The sequence below is a fragment of the Camelus bactrianus genome, chromosome 14 (assembly GCF_048773025.1).
Source record: "Camelus bactrianus isolate YW-2024 breed Bactrian camel chromosome 14, ASM4877302v1, whole genome shotgun sequence".
Classification (NCBI taxonomy): Eukaryota; Metazoa; Chordata; class Mammalia; order Artiodactyla; family Camelidae; genus Camelus; species Camelus bactrianus.
Window position 1 is genome coordinate 19,511,332 of NC_133552.1, and position 15,091 is coordinate 19,526,422.

General features: G+C 41.9%; 1 protein-coding gene across 8 annotated transcripts in view; it reads left to right on the forward strand.

The window, feature by feature from the left end:
• ENOX1 (ecto-NOX disulfide-thiol exchanger 1) overlaps positions 1-15,091 on the forward strand; it is a 512,379-nt gene that overhangs the window by 301,815 nt on the left and 195,473 nt on the right. For all 8 annotated transcript variants that reach the window (XM_074378219.1, XM_074378216.1, XM_074378220.1 and 5 more), the window contains 2 exons: positions 13,205-13,348; positions 14,188-14,325. In XM_074378219.1, the coding sequence (XP_074234320.1) occupies positions 13,205-13,348; positions 14,188-14,325 (282 nt within the window). The remainder of the gene's footprint in view (positions 1-13,204; positions 13,349-14,187; positions 14,326-15,091) is intronic.

Sequence of the window (15,091 nt, forward strand, 5' to 3'; positions counted from 1 at the left end):
GTTTTCATTAATCTGGGTCAAGAATATGCAAATATAACAAAACTAGCAGAGAGCATAAAATTAGACTGTGTAACCTCATGTAACAAAACTGTGATCACACAGCAGGGAGGAAATACACTTTTCTGGATTTTAACTATAAATTTACAACCATTGCATTACATTTAATGTATTTCAGAAATCCCCTTTTCTCCTCGTATAAACTTATTTTTGCAGTTGAACTCAGCAAGGAGCTTGCAAATTGAGGAACAATTTGAGCTCAATACAAGTCTGATGGGAAGGATCTGACTATAACCTCTATTTTATTCTGTATCACATTTCAGTATTAACTCACATCATCTCTTTAATTTGCTGCTCTTCCTAAAACGGTCTGTTCATCTCCTTCGTTCCCGAGTGTGTGATCCAATGGCAGATAACACATCCAAAAGATCTCTGCCATTGTTGGCCATTGTTCTGAATTTCATTTGATGGATGTAGTCATCGAGGTGACACTACAAGCCTTTCCTGCGTTTGATTTCTTGGACCACAGGAGTTTACAGACCAAAACACTGATGCTCTTGCCAAACCCTGCCACTCACAGTCTCACACCAGCTAACTTATTGTTCTGGTGTCATGTGAACCAATAATGAATCAAGCCAAAATACTGGTTGAAACAAAACAAAACAAACAAGAGAGACCAGAATATGTACTTTTCAGGGGGGGAATAGCTGAGATAAAGATGCGTTCAGGAGATTGTCCTGGGTGGAGATTTTGCTGCTGTTTTGTAGTCCAAAGAATTTCTTTACAAGAGCCTGTCTAAAGGGATGTGGATTTTAACCATCAAGATGTCTGACAGTGTTGCCCATAATGCTTCATTTCTTTCAGTTCCTCCAAAAGGCATTATGCCTTAGCCCCTGTAATAACTTGTGAGATGAGGATTGAAGGCATAAAGTGGAAAAGCTCAGGGAACTGGCCTGGGGGGACTTGTGATAGGGGCTCTCCTATGATATGCAAATTGTGCTGCCAAACTGCCGTGCTCATTTTTATAAGAGAGGCAGAAAGGGGGAAGTTCCCAGATCAGCTCTCAGGGTTTAAGTTTATCTTCACCGGAAATGAAAAAGTGACTGGTGCCGTGGTAACAGTTCCGATGAGCACGCAGTGGGACTTGGATTCAAGTTTCCATCACACAGTAACACAGACCCTTGTGCCTCCAGCACCTCCAGTATGTCTCTGATCCCTTGCAAGAGGAATTAGAAGTTGGGATTTCTTGTTCACTCAACTCCTGGCTCTACCCAGCTCCTCGGTACCTCCACTTCTTACTCCCTGTAGCTCTTGTGTGTGGCAGAAGGCAGAAAGGAGGAATGAACTCCGGGCCAGCCCTGCAGCCAGCTGCCAGCATTGTGAGAGAGCTTGTGAAGCAGAGGAAGTGGGACAGGAAAGGGTGCTAGCACAAAAAGGGAGAGGAAACGGGAAAAAGGAAGAGTAACCTGACTTTACCTCCCCACTGTCCCATTTGTATGGCCCTGCCGTCCTTTTCTCTGTTACATTTCATTAGAAGTGTGTGGGGAGGTTGGTGACTTGGAGATTGCAAAGGGAGCTGTCTACACAAAGATAACAGTTCTGGGCAGCCCTGGTTGGCGATGAGGATGCTTAAACCAAGCTCTCAGCTCAAACCACAAGTTTACCCTCCATATCATTTCTGGACAAAGCTAAGCCCTGTCTGGGCTAAGACATTTGTGAGACCTTCTGGTAAAACCTAACCCATTAAAACCCTCAGACTGCAGGTCAGCCCTAGGCAGACATCTTGTGTGTGTGTGTTCCCCCTTCCCGTCTCTCTAAATGCACCATGCATGTTCTGACATTAAGAGAAATGGGCTTCTTGGGGTATGGGTATAGCTCAGTGATAGAGCACATGCTTGGCATGCATGAGGTCCTGGGTTCAATCCCCAGTATCTCCATTAAAAAAAAAAAAATGCTTCTCCATAGAGCATGGGTTTTGAGCTGTCTTCCAGCAGTGAGTTCTGCTGATGTGCTGATGTGCTTTTCCTTGCCTGTTTATTTTATAACTGAGGTAGAGGGGTCCAGGTGGCTGCCTGGGGGCTGGGGTGAGGGCCGTGCAGACACGACAAAGCTCCCAGGTCCTGATTACCTTGCGATCCTCAGACTCTGGTTCCACTTCACCGTGGCAGGCTGTCTCCTAGCACCATGTCACTGCTGGCATTTTTCTTGCAAGCAACTCCGGCTTCATGTTTGCTCACTGCTCACAGCAACTGCTGGTTTCAGCCTACTTGTCTTTCTGGGTTTTTTTTTTTTGTGGAGGTGGGAGGGTAAGGGGGAGTTGGGGGAATGGGAAGAATCTTAGTGACTTTCCTTCCTTCCTTCAGGAATAACAATACCTTAGTAAGTAGTTATAACCAGAAACTAGTTGTTGTGTTTTCTTATAATAGGCAGACTTTAAAGAGTATCTAGTCAGCCACACTGGGGCAAACTCGAGTCTCACTGATGCTTTTTTTTTCCCCAACTGAGCTATAGTGGACTTAAGTATTATATCCATTTCAGGTGTACAACATAGTGGTTCAATATTTTTGTAGCTTATACTCCATATAAATTTATTATAAAATATTGGCTACATTCCCTATGCTGTTCATCACATCCTTGTATCCTATTCATTTTATACCTAGTAGTTTGTACCTCTCAATCCCCTTCATTCTACCTGCTAGTAACCATTAGTTTTGTTCTCTGCATTTGTGAGTCCATGTCTGTTTTGTTATATTCGTTCGTCTGCTAGTGCTTCTTAATTTGCAGACTCCTTAAAGATGAATCTGTCTTGTTTGCTATTCTATTCCTGATCTCAAGCACAGTGACCCACAAACAGTAAGCATTTAATAAAGATCTGTTGAGTGAATGCATCCCTGGGGGATGGAACTAACCCTTTACCCCCAGACAACTCTGTCTTTAGAGCCAGTCAAACCAAGAGGGACCTCCTTGTCAGGCTTTTTTGTTGAAGAAAAGTTCCCCAAATCTACAACAGCACAGGTCCAGGCTAAGACAAACTGAACCCTGGGCTCTGCCATTCATTAGCTTTTTGACCTGGGATAAATGAGCCAGGTTCTTAATTTTCTGAACCTTAGCTTTTCTTCCTTTGCAAAAAAGTGCTAATAACATCTATTTCATAGGTTGCTGTGGGTTTTTGTGAAATCAAAGATATGGGACTGTTATGTAAGAAGCTGTTTTCCCACTAGGTGCCTTTGGGGGAGGGCTGAGAGAACGACATATTCCTTTTAGTTTCTAGACGTTAGTTTTTTTTTTTTTTAACTCGTTGTAAGTATTAGTGCCAGTAAAAAGGCCTTTCAAATAAAAAGGTCCTTATAAGAACATTAGTTTCCATCCACCTCATGTATATTCATGTTTATGCCCAGATTGAAAAGAACCATGTCAGTGCACATCCATGCAAATTTCACTACAAAAAAAAAAAGAAAAAAGGGCAGTTGAATTAGCTGGTAGGGAGGGATGGTAGCCAGACTTTGGGATGCGTGTTTGAATGGAGATGGTGTCTCCTATTAAAGTGAGAGTTTAGCATCAGGAGATTTTACTGTGGGGAGTCTGGAAATAATGCTGCATTTAGTTTTATGTTGATTATGTGTCTCGTGGTTTTATCTACTTTATTTTTACCTTATTAATAAAACTCTGTGTCTAGGGATTGTGTCAGGTCGATATGTTGGAATAAGTATGTGAAGGCACGTCTACTTCATTGTGTAAGTAATAAAAATCGTTATCCTGATTGCATTAACGGTCCAAGGTGAATATTTGGCGCTGACGGCCACGGAGGTTCTTAAGTGCTGTCACTTCATATCCCGCACCGCTTAGCAACCCCTCGCTGCTGCTGACTTTCTGAGTCATCCTTTCACAATAAACATCATCTCATAATGAACCATAAATTTTAGAAATGCGCAAGAATGAGAACATCAGAGTTCTTGAAGAGCAGATGATCTTTTTCATTAAGACTAGAAAGGGGAAAATGTGATAATGCTGGTGGGAAATTCTTTTAAAATACTTGTTTGGGTTGGGCTTAAGCCATCTTGCTGTGAAAATAATAAACCATGGTAGCAATAGCAATATACGGTTAATTCCCACAAAGCACATTCAGCATAATTTCTTTTTTTTTTCATAAATAGTAAAACCATAAATAAATATGATTACTCTGAGCTAACAAGAAACTAGCTTAAGCACCATGAGCCCAATGTTTTTCTCTCATATCTGTGTTCTCTAGGGCCAGTTTTTGCTCACTCCTCTGCACGCCCCCACCCCTGATAATATGTAAATCATCTGTGAATAAATAACTGGGGGTGGTGTTTGATCTTGAACTGAGTTTGGCAAATTTGAGGGGAAACGGAGCTTTGTTTATCTCACACACAGCAGGAAGGAAGGGGCCAGATGGTGCCTCACACAGCCACTTAAAACTTGGTAGGCTCCAGGCACCAGCAACTTCCTTCTGGAAGCCTCACTCCACCACATCTCATCAAAAGGACGAAATGCACTCACATCTGACGTTCAATAGAAGTCTGTCTATAGGACATTTGAACAGGGGTTTTATACTTCTGCTTTTGAAACTATTTGCCTCCAAGTTACTCCTTTCATTTAAAACCTGCTCTGATTTCCCCATAACCATGCAGGCTCAGGGATTTCTTGCAGCGTGAGAAGAGCCCCACTCACAAATGATTTTTAACTATAATGATATCTGTATAGATATTAAATTTGCGAATTAAAGAAGTTGTCCTAATACGAAACGCATAGGTATTTCATGAAGTAACTTTTTGCCTTTGATCATGCACATTTCATTGCAAGCTGGCACAGAACATTTTCGGCTCTCCAACGTTATTGTAGACCTCGGCGCCTTTAGCGTCTAGTTAGTGACATAGCCGCAGTTAGAAAAATAAGCTACTTTCCCTGGGCTGGATGAGGTCTTAAGCTGGAAGATAGGAGTAGAGAAAGATATTCCATTTGAGAAGCTTAGTCCTCCAAATGCCATCCCCTTGTACAGAAGGAGGGATTTCTGTGTGACGTGCTTAAGAGGCAAATAGCGTCTCCTACTGACCTGACAAGGAGGATGAGTGTTCAGGGGAGAAGGTGGGGTGGAGGGCAGCACATACACACTTTTGCATGGAAATCTGTAACAGATAGGAGGAGGGAGGAGGGATGGGGAGGGAAGGGAAGATGTTATGGGTATAGCAGCAATGTTTTACGCTGACCATTAACCTTGTTTTGGTTGCTGGAACCTTCCCATCAGCATTTTTCCTCCCCCTCTTTTTGAATCTTGCTGAACACAGCCAGTAGCAACAAAGGTCTGACCCATTTCCTCAGGATGCTCCCTGCCCGCCCAGGACTCTCCACTTGGCTGTCTTGCCGCACATGCGTTTGGACTGGGCACTCATGCCCCAGTGGCCCTCCCCTAACTAGCCCAACCCCGTGTCACCACCTGTAATTCCCAGAAGAGTGAAAAAGGACTGTCCCAGGGAACCTCAGGCCCCCACTCTCCTGCCCACTGGTTACAGAGCCTCGGCAAGAGCTGTGGCTGCTCATCTGGAGAAGAGAGAACAAGGTCCCGGGCCCCCAGTAACACACCAGAGGGCAGGTGTCCCGCTCCATCTGCCAGTCCCGGGGCGATCGCTGCTGCGGGGCCAATGCTTTATTCACTGTGTGGCCGTGGCATCATTAAGAGCACATTAGTTTAAAGAGTAACTCACATGTTCCTGGTGGCCCTCCGAGGGGAAATGTTAAACAGGATGAGCAACTGGCTGGGGCCGGTCACGGTCTGATCTGGGTTTTATTGCAGGTAGATTTCCATTGATTCAAGGGCTCTAATCAGGGCTTTTTGGAAAATACATAACTCATTTACTAGCGCTGGCAGCCACTTAGGAATCAGTTACTCACCCACCGCAATTAAAGTATTCCACTTTGTAGCTTAATATGTTTTCCATGGTCGTCGGGTCAAGGTGTAAAATGAGTATGTAATGAAAAAACTGAGTACAAAACAGCCCAAATTACAGAGTTAGAGATAGTCTGCATTCCTTTACATGAGACCATAACGTTCGCAGAAATCACTTTCCTTGTACGAGTGTGGCCGCAGGGACCACCTGCACTACGCAGACACGACAAAGCGTTCTTTGATGTGTGACAGCGTCCACAGTTCGTAGCGTTCTTACCACTTTTGGTGGCTGTGTCTTTGAAGCCAGAAAGCCACCTGAAGTCTGCTCTTCTCCAGGGGACTCCTCCTCTGGTCTCCCTGTCGCTCCTTATTGGCAGCCCAGGATGCTGCCGATCCAAGTGAAGCATTTATGTGGTTCCAGCCTTTGGTTTCCCTTGTCTGTACCGTAGAACTTTCTGGATGGGAAGTGAAGAGGACAGACAGAGCGAACAGGAAAAAAAACAAAAACAAAAAACTGAGGGGAAGTAAGAGCTCTCTGATGTGTCCTTATTTACTTTATGAACTTGTCTCTAACTTACTTATTTGTCAGTTACACGTCAGTGCCCCTATCCAGGGACCAGAAGTGTCCCTTCCCCAAGGCTACACATCACTGTAGAAGTAATGATCGAAGGACTGAGCTCAGATATCCGGTTTTCCAGGTAAGGGCTCCACTGAAGGGAGAACTTGTGAACCGTTGAGGCCTGGCGGAAGCATTCTGGGGGCTTGTGTATCCAGGAGAAGCTAGGATTGAGGAACTCTCGGGTTCGAACCTTAACATGCTGTGAACTTGCGTGTGTTTGTCCTGACTGACAGAGATCCATTAATGAGAGGAAGTAGTTGACCCATTACATGTTTGATAAACAGCCTTCAAGTTTAATATTGCCCTTCTCAGAAAATCTGAAATATTCTAAGAAGGTCCTGTTTTTTAAAACTTGTCTCTACAAGGACTTTGGAATCACATATTACATGGTAGCGACCAGTCCCATTTTCTTTTCTGTTTTTAGTGGAAAGAGAGGGACTTTATTCCTTTGGTCTCAAACGTTCTCTTTTATTATTTTGTTTAACTTCGAAATGTAAAGCGTAATTTTTTAAAGCCAAGATTTCCTGAAAACAAAGTAATTTTACCATTGTCATTTCTCTACACGTATGTGTGTAATGCCAAATAGTATTTTTCTTTGTGTCAAAAGACAGTTGGCTTTCTTTACTGTCGTGCTCATGGTGGTTGAGTTGTCTCTGGCAAATTTGGTTATTTTGTTTAATTGCGTTTCAGAGGGAGACCTTCTGGTTCTCTCTCATATTTATTCATTCTCTCTCTCTGTCTCTCTCTCAACATTGAGTTATTCGAAGACAGACATGTCATGGGTAAAAGTTTATCATCCATTCAGTAACCATTTCCTCCCTCAGATGGAAGGACGATGATTTGTAGTTTAAAACTGGCTACTAGACAAAGTAGAAAAATGGAGGATGTAATCACAGACCCTTAATGGCATTTTGTGTTTGAGAAATGGCCAGAGCTGCTTTTTATCCTGCACAGTGCACGGCAAATTGAAACTTTTCCTTTCTTCCACTGATTTCGCTTCTTCAGCGCCATACATACATGCCTTTGCTACACTAATGTACTGCTTAATGGATCTGGAAATGGCGTTATTTATAGATCTCGCCTCCCAAAGAGCAGCTGCAAGAAGTCTCACAACAGGAGAACATCACTGTAACCTGCTCACGACCCTCCGTGTCTTACCAGCGAGGTGTGGGATCTTGGATCTTGGAGAATGACTTGCTGAGGGCACCAAAAGCTTCTCTGGAAAGATCTAACACTTCTTAAAATCGTCTTTCTTTGATACTTTCAATTCATCGTGTTCTAGTCTCCTTTTGTGTCCTTTAGTTTTCAAACCTCCAACCTTTGAGATTGGACCCTAGAACTGAATTTTGTCCCTTTGTTCCTTTATTACTTTCTTTCTCTCTTTTTATTATTGTCCTTTTTAACTTTGTTTCCTTCCTTCTATGCCTGAATTCATTTGAAAAAAGATGTATTTATATAATTTTGTCTGTGTAATTTCTATATAATGATTTAAATGTATTTCATAGGTTTATAAACATATTATAATTTTATATATACATTGAGCATCTGCCACATTCCGGATACTGTGTCTGTTAGCTGCAGGGTTTGCAAAAGCAACTAGTTTCCATGATCATTCTAAGCTTTTTGTTTACTAGGGGCATAGACATAAACAACTAATTAGAGTATGAAGTTACAGTACCGGCACAGAGAAAGGTCAGAGTACAGTGGGAACACAGAGGAGGGGGTACATATCTCCTCGGTCCTCTTGCCTTAATGGACAAAACTGCCTGGAACAAGAATGGCACATCTCCTCAGGTGCACTGTGCTGTGACGTATGTCACCCCGTGACCTTTTGAAAAGAGTTCGGTGGTTTTATAAATCCATGAGTGATAGGTCACATATTAAAGAAGGTCTTTTGATTTCATGGCTTTGATAGAATTACTACAGGGTTCAGCCTTCCCTGAATTGATCTTGGCCCAGTTCCAGCCTCTGCCCATATCGTTTCCAAGTGAAGACTTCTCTCTCCATTACTGAGAAGGCTCTTTCTAGCTGTATTTGACATAATATTCCTTCTTTACAATTCTCTCATCGGAAATTCCCGCACAAAATCTAATTCCTCACACACTCTCATCTGAGCTAAATCTCTTCTTCAAAACCTTAATCCTTTTATTTCTCACTAATTAGGAGGCATTGATCATTGATAACCTACATCTTGAATATTTAACAGACCTGAAAACTTCATCATTCCTTGTAATGTAGCACCTCAGATAATCTCTGTTATCAACTGCCTCCTTCTTGTCCTCTTCACGCTCTGTCCTCTAAAGGGCACCCACCATCCAAAAATTACTCCTATTTAAGAATTAAGAAGCAATGTGGATTTGGCTGACATTTCTGTAGAGGGGGCAGAAGGAAGATTTACATTATATATTTTCCAGTGAACCACCCGAAAGTCTGCGTTAGTCATTTCTCTTCTCTGAAGTCCCCTCTTCCCATGAGTGGCCACCAAAGATCCCTTCTTTCTTTCTCCTGAAGGCACTTAGCCTTAATGGCTTCTTTTATCACCTTTTGCAGAGCAATTCCACTCTGTCTCAAAACTTGCAGATTCCATCCAGCTCCTAGATCAAAGAGAAGACCTAGTACATAAGAAGACCCATTCTCCTTAGAAGCCTGTTTAGCAACCCTCTACAGTAATTAAAGCATGTCTTTGCGATCCTGTTGTGTTTGAACAGATAATAGTGAGTGAGAATGTTATAAAACTGTTGAAATACATTAGATTCTTCTGGTTGTTTCTCAGTGGGAGAATTAGTCTGAATTACTTAGTTTACCATTGTACCATTGTAGGAAGCCCAGAGATGCCTCCCTTATTCATAGATGGTTGCTTAAAAATCATGGAATTAAAACATAAGTAACATCTATTTAGCAATATTCTGTATCATTTTAAACTATGGATATTTCCATAACCTCAGGAGAGTATCCTACTCATTACACGAAGATCAAAGTGAGATATTTTCTTAATCATGGAAGAAGAAAGTAGAACTTTAGATGGGAATGCATTTTTCTTTTTACTATAAACTATGATAATGTTAATGAATGTTTCCTATGAAGTAAGTTTTCTTTGGAATCAACTCTCAACAAGACATTAATAAATCTGATTTTCTCACTGTATTTTCTATTGAATTAGGTATGAACCTAAGGACTTAACTCAAACAAAATCATTCCTTTAAATTAAAAAAAAAAGGAAAAAAAATTCAATTCTTAACTTATCTCTACCCTCTTTTAATAGGAATCTGGGTTTTGTGGACAATTACAGATGGATTTTATTACAGCGTGTGTATGTGTGTCCTTGGGACCTGTAAAAAGTTGGACAGGTAGAAAGGGTTGTGTTATTAGGAGCAGGAGAAGCCTGTGTCATTTTTTTTAGGGCCAAATAGTATTTTCTTAGGCTTGGTGAGTTTCAAAAACTGTTTGCCCCATTGACACAGCCCAGGGAAGTCTTGAGCATAAATATGTCTTGTTGAAGAGCTATGAAATTGAGCATGAGGTTTTGTACTTGAATGTACCTTAACAAAGAACAGCTTAGATTTCTGTTGAACCTAGATAAACCTGTACTGTTATCCATGGCATTTTATACACCTGATTGTTTCCGGACGATCTTTCCTCACTAAAAACTGTAAATAGAAACTGCCAATTTCACCATCGGTCATGAATCTCTTGACAGCCTTTGTAGTTGCATAGGCAGAAAGAAAAAAAAAAACAAACCTAGAGACAAAAATGTATACATCTTTTAAATTATATTATATTATTTTATAAAGGAATGGTGGAAAATGAAATATTCTGGTACAATTTAGGTGTGACACAGAAAACTAGGGCAACGCTTACTTTTAGAAATATCAAGTGTTACTCACTGTTTTAAAATTAATTACATAATTAGCCAGCAGAACACAAAGATCCCAGGGTACCTTAATGGAAACACTACTCTTCCAAATAAAATAATAATAATTAGCACCTACTATATTCCAAGTGCTTTATTAGCTATAATTTTTAGCTCCCCACATCTCTGTGTGTAAATAAACATCATTATGACCATTAATCTTTTCTATAGTTTAGAAATAAGAAAACTAAGGCAGAGAAATTGATTTGAATGATAAAGTATGGCCTTGAATCATTTAAAGAGGCAGGTACTCAATAGGAACAATTAGATATTAGTGGAGTATAAAAAATCCCTCTTGCAACTATTCATAAACTACTGGGTAGTAATTCATTTAAAATACCACCTTTCTCCCAAGCCAAGTGATCACATCAGTTTAAAATTTTTGAAGACTTGCAAGGCAGCCATGAGACCATCAGAAATGCTGAAGATGTGGCAGAACTTCCTTTTGAGTCACCTTTCTAGGTAAATGGCGGCCACGTGAAGTTGTGTGTCATTCAAACCAATGGGTTGGGAGATTGAAGAGATGTAATATGTTGAATGTCACAGAGTCTCATTAGGGGATGAATTCAGGTTTACAAACCACAGCTTGCCACGGAAGCAATACTTTTTTTTTTTTTAACGAAACAGTAGAACTTTGTTAAGATGGGGATGAAAAGTAGGGTAGAGGCTGTGGGCCTCCAGGACACTTGATGTGCCTCTGTAAGACCATAATCACTAACGTAAAACCTCGGAACAGACAGTTATAAAGCCGAGGAGATCGAACACCACCCCTAAAACGCTGGCCAGAAAGGCAAAGTGAAACATGGCCGGTCAGGCCCAAGGCATAAAGCCTACAAAGTAAAGGGATGTTCTCTGATACCGTGTTCCAGAACTGCAGACTCACTGGACAGGAAAAAAGTGGTGATTAATGCCCATTGCGGGAAAAACTTGAGCTACAAAAAAAAAAAAAAAAAAAAAAAAAAGCCAGCCAACTAAACTTCACTGGGAAGATAAGTAAGACAAATCGTGACCTTGCAAAGATCTGAAACGCCTCTGCTGCTGGGCCATTTGAGCACAAGAATGAACACATTCTAGCCTGACTCCGCTTTGGTGTTCTGAAATGGTGGGAGGTGGAGAGAGGAAACTGCTCTGAGGCTTCATCCTGGAAGTGTTGCTGGCGTGTGGATAGCCAAAGGGCAGGCATTTTGGTTAGCTATGCATTGATGTTATTGAGTTTATCTTACATGGTGAGAATCTCTCTATCTGGTGGCATCCATTGCCTAAAATAATGGATGCGTATAACAGATAAACAAGTTCTGAATTCTTTTGGGTAGCAGAGTTTAACTGCAAGGTATCAAACATTTGTCCTGAGCACAGTTGGCTCCCAAAGTTAGGATTATTCACTACTGCATATGGAGGTGTTTCATCTTCCTGACAGGCCACTGGAAACTACTATTTTACAGGCCCCTCTGGCTGAGGGCTAGGGATTTGTGGAGACCATAGACACAGTGCGCTCAGTGCCCACCTGTCCTTGAGATACTCAAACTGGAGCTTCATTGGAATTAAACTTATATTCACCTGGCAGCAAGGATTTTTTTTGAGAGCACAGTGTTCAAAGGGGTCATTGATTCTTGCACTTAAGAATCAAAGAAATGAAAGAGCACTCCATCAAACTTTACACTAAATACAGTGACAACCAGACCAGAACACTGATTCTGAAATACCCATGAACAGAAACACAGTTTAGAAAAATGTCTAAATTTGTACCTAAATAAAAATGAATATGTAAATTCAATTGTTTTAGCAATCTACTCAAAATTCAGGCTTCTTAGCTCACCCGTCCCGAATGGCATGTTTTCTCTTCCAGTCTTGAATTGATAAAGGTGCATTTAAAATGTGTGTGTGTGTGAACGCTATGTCTTTGCACTTTTAAGGATGGAGAGGACGCGTGGTATTTTATAAACAGTGCAATAGACAGGAGCCCTTTGCAACTTTCAGTGATGTCTTACTGTTATGTGTTTTTGTTAGAAAAGTGCTTTGAAAAGCCTTATAAAAATGCACTTACACATAAGCTGTGCAATTCTGCGGAAAATTTAGACCAAACAGATTGTGGCCAGTTCAATTTATCTTGCCAAGGAACTAAAACAACAAATGCTTTTTCCTCTGCTGCACCTCCCCCCCAACTCTACATCTTCTTTAAGAGGCAGCACCCACTCTTTCCTTTCGCCTTTCCTGACGCTTGTAGCCTGGGTACCCTCCCCTAGCAGCCTCACAGCGAATAGCTTCTTGCTTTTTTCCTTCCTCTTCCCTACTATTTTCTCCTCTCCAAATACATTTCACAGACGACTGTCTTTGAAAATAACAGCATCAATTAATTTTTTACCTGTAAAAAAAATCATGTTTAGCCCTGAGTCTGCCCTCTCCATTGATGTGAATTGTGTGGAAGAGGCTGTGCAGGGTCTGATAAGCCCCTTTGGTGGAGTCTCTTCAGCAGGAGGCAAGGCACTGGCCGCTCCGCTGACCGACAGACTGTTTATTCAGCCAGCCCTGCTCTCGGTGGTTGACAGCTGACCCACGTGTCTCCCAGCTCTGCAGCTGAGCCAGGAGGCAGCCTCGGACACACGGGGTGGAAGCAGCTTTCCTTCTGTGCCTGTGACTCAAAGTTGTTCTTTGTTTTTTGTTGCCTGTTGTTTGTTTGTTTGTTTTGTTTGGACAACAGTTCCCCTGCCCCCCACAAAGGCTCCCTCAGTTAACTATTCCCCTTTCTCACCACACTCCTCTTCCCCTCTTGCAGACTCCGATGATCTCCGTGGGGACCCTGCTCTCAGCCATCAAAGTGCTCCCGCCCCTCAAGATGCTCGTAATTCAGTAGTAGATGCAGGTGGCGTTGAAAGCATCACCCTGTGTCCCCAGCAGCTTCCTCAGATGATGGCTGCAGGTAAATATCGGCGGCCAGCACCAAACACAAAAAAGGCATTTTGTGTCTTAGTGGAAAGCCTCCCCAGCCACGAGAATATGCATTCATCCAGCAGCCTGGGCTCCTACAAGAATTCAGACTGTGGAACTAGTGAACATCAAAGAGCATTAAGTCAGTATTTTGCTGACTGTTTTTCAGCTCTGTGCTATTTGTTTTCAGTATGATTTATTTGTTTATTTTGTTTTGATGAAAGTTTGTGCTTACAAGAAATATTCTGGGAGTCACTTTAGGCAGACACCTGCATTTCCTTAATGTAAGGATGTAAACAGTTTGTAAAGGAAGGGGCATGTTAAAATGTTAACACTTCATAAATTCAGTCAGGACCAGTTTGACTGCTTGACAACTGATTTTAGAGATTTTATTAAGTGATTAGAGGGTGTGCCTGCCTCAGAATTACTCTCGGAAACATGAATTTATTTATTCTTAGTTTAGTAAGCCAGTTGACTTGTTTTACCCAGCAAGTACTCTGGCTTTGCCTCTCAACTTTGTTACTTAACTAATGTTTCACTGGGTGGAGGAAACTATACTTCAGGTTTTTTTTTTTTCCCCAAGGTCACTTCCTTAACGGCATGCTGTGTATAATATAAACCGCACGTCATTAAGTTTCCTCTCAGAATATATTTGAAAACTTTTTATGTTTACATCTAGAGAAAGCATCGCTGTAGATTACGATGCTATATTTTTTTTGTGCTTTGGAGATGTGCTGAAATGAAGCCTCCCATCTCTCGAAACGCGATTTCATTTCAAATTGACACCCTCGCCTGTGGATTCTAAGTCCGAGTTTGTTTTCCCCCCTGCAGCAGCCGATGGTTTGGGGAGTCTGGCAATAGACACGACCCAGCTCAACATGTCGGTGACAGATCCCAGCGCCTGGGCCACCGCCATGAATAACTTGGGCATGGTTCCCGTGGGGTTGCCTGGACAGCAGCTTGTATCGGGTAAGCCTTCTCCTGAGCTGGAAGATGCCTGAAAGCCGCGCCAAGGGGGTGTGGATGACGGCAGCCTTGTAATCTCCCCACACGCAAGTGTTGAGCCCTGTCCGGGAGTGATGACCGGGGCGTGTTTGGCAGGCTGTGCTTGAATTGAGATTTTTTTTTTCTCATCACCTCGCTCTTCTGCCCAATAGCTGTTCTCAGAAAAAGCCGCAGGCAGAATCTCCTAGCTGCGGCATTGGAACGTCAGTTTCATATTTTAAATGGTAAATAGAAGAGCTAATACTTGCTTTCCAGCTTGCAGAACTCTTTCGCTTAGGCTGTGCCGTTCGCTTGCACAGTCTTCTCTTTGAGACGGGCAGGGACTTTATGGTGGCTGTGGCTCTTGTTCATGTTCCCATTTTAAAAATAGGGAAAGAGAGGACCCAACTTTTAGGTGACTTTTCCAGCACTGAAGTGGCAGAACTTAGAAACCCAACTCAGCTGGCACTGCATTCCGTTTTCTTTCCATCACACTTAGGAATCGTGATACACTAATGAATTCAACAGAGAAAATGTTTGGAAATGTCACAAAGCAGAAAGTCACTGGGAAGAGTTCATCATTTAATTTAACACACGTTTGTGCAGATTTTTCACGTGCTGTGTAACAGGTGCTTTGGGAAATATAAATATATATGTATTCAGGCGTCCTTAAATTGACAAACAGCAACAAAAAGACAGCAGTACAAATACTGTGTAGAATCAGGTGCTAAGTAGTGGTTCAGACTAGTAA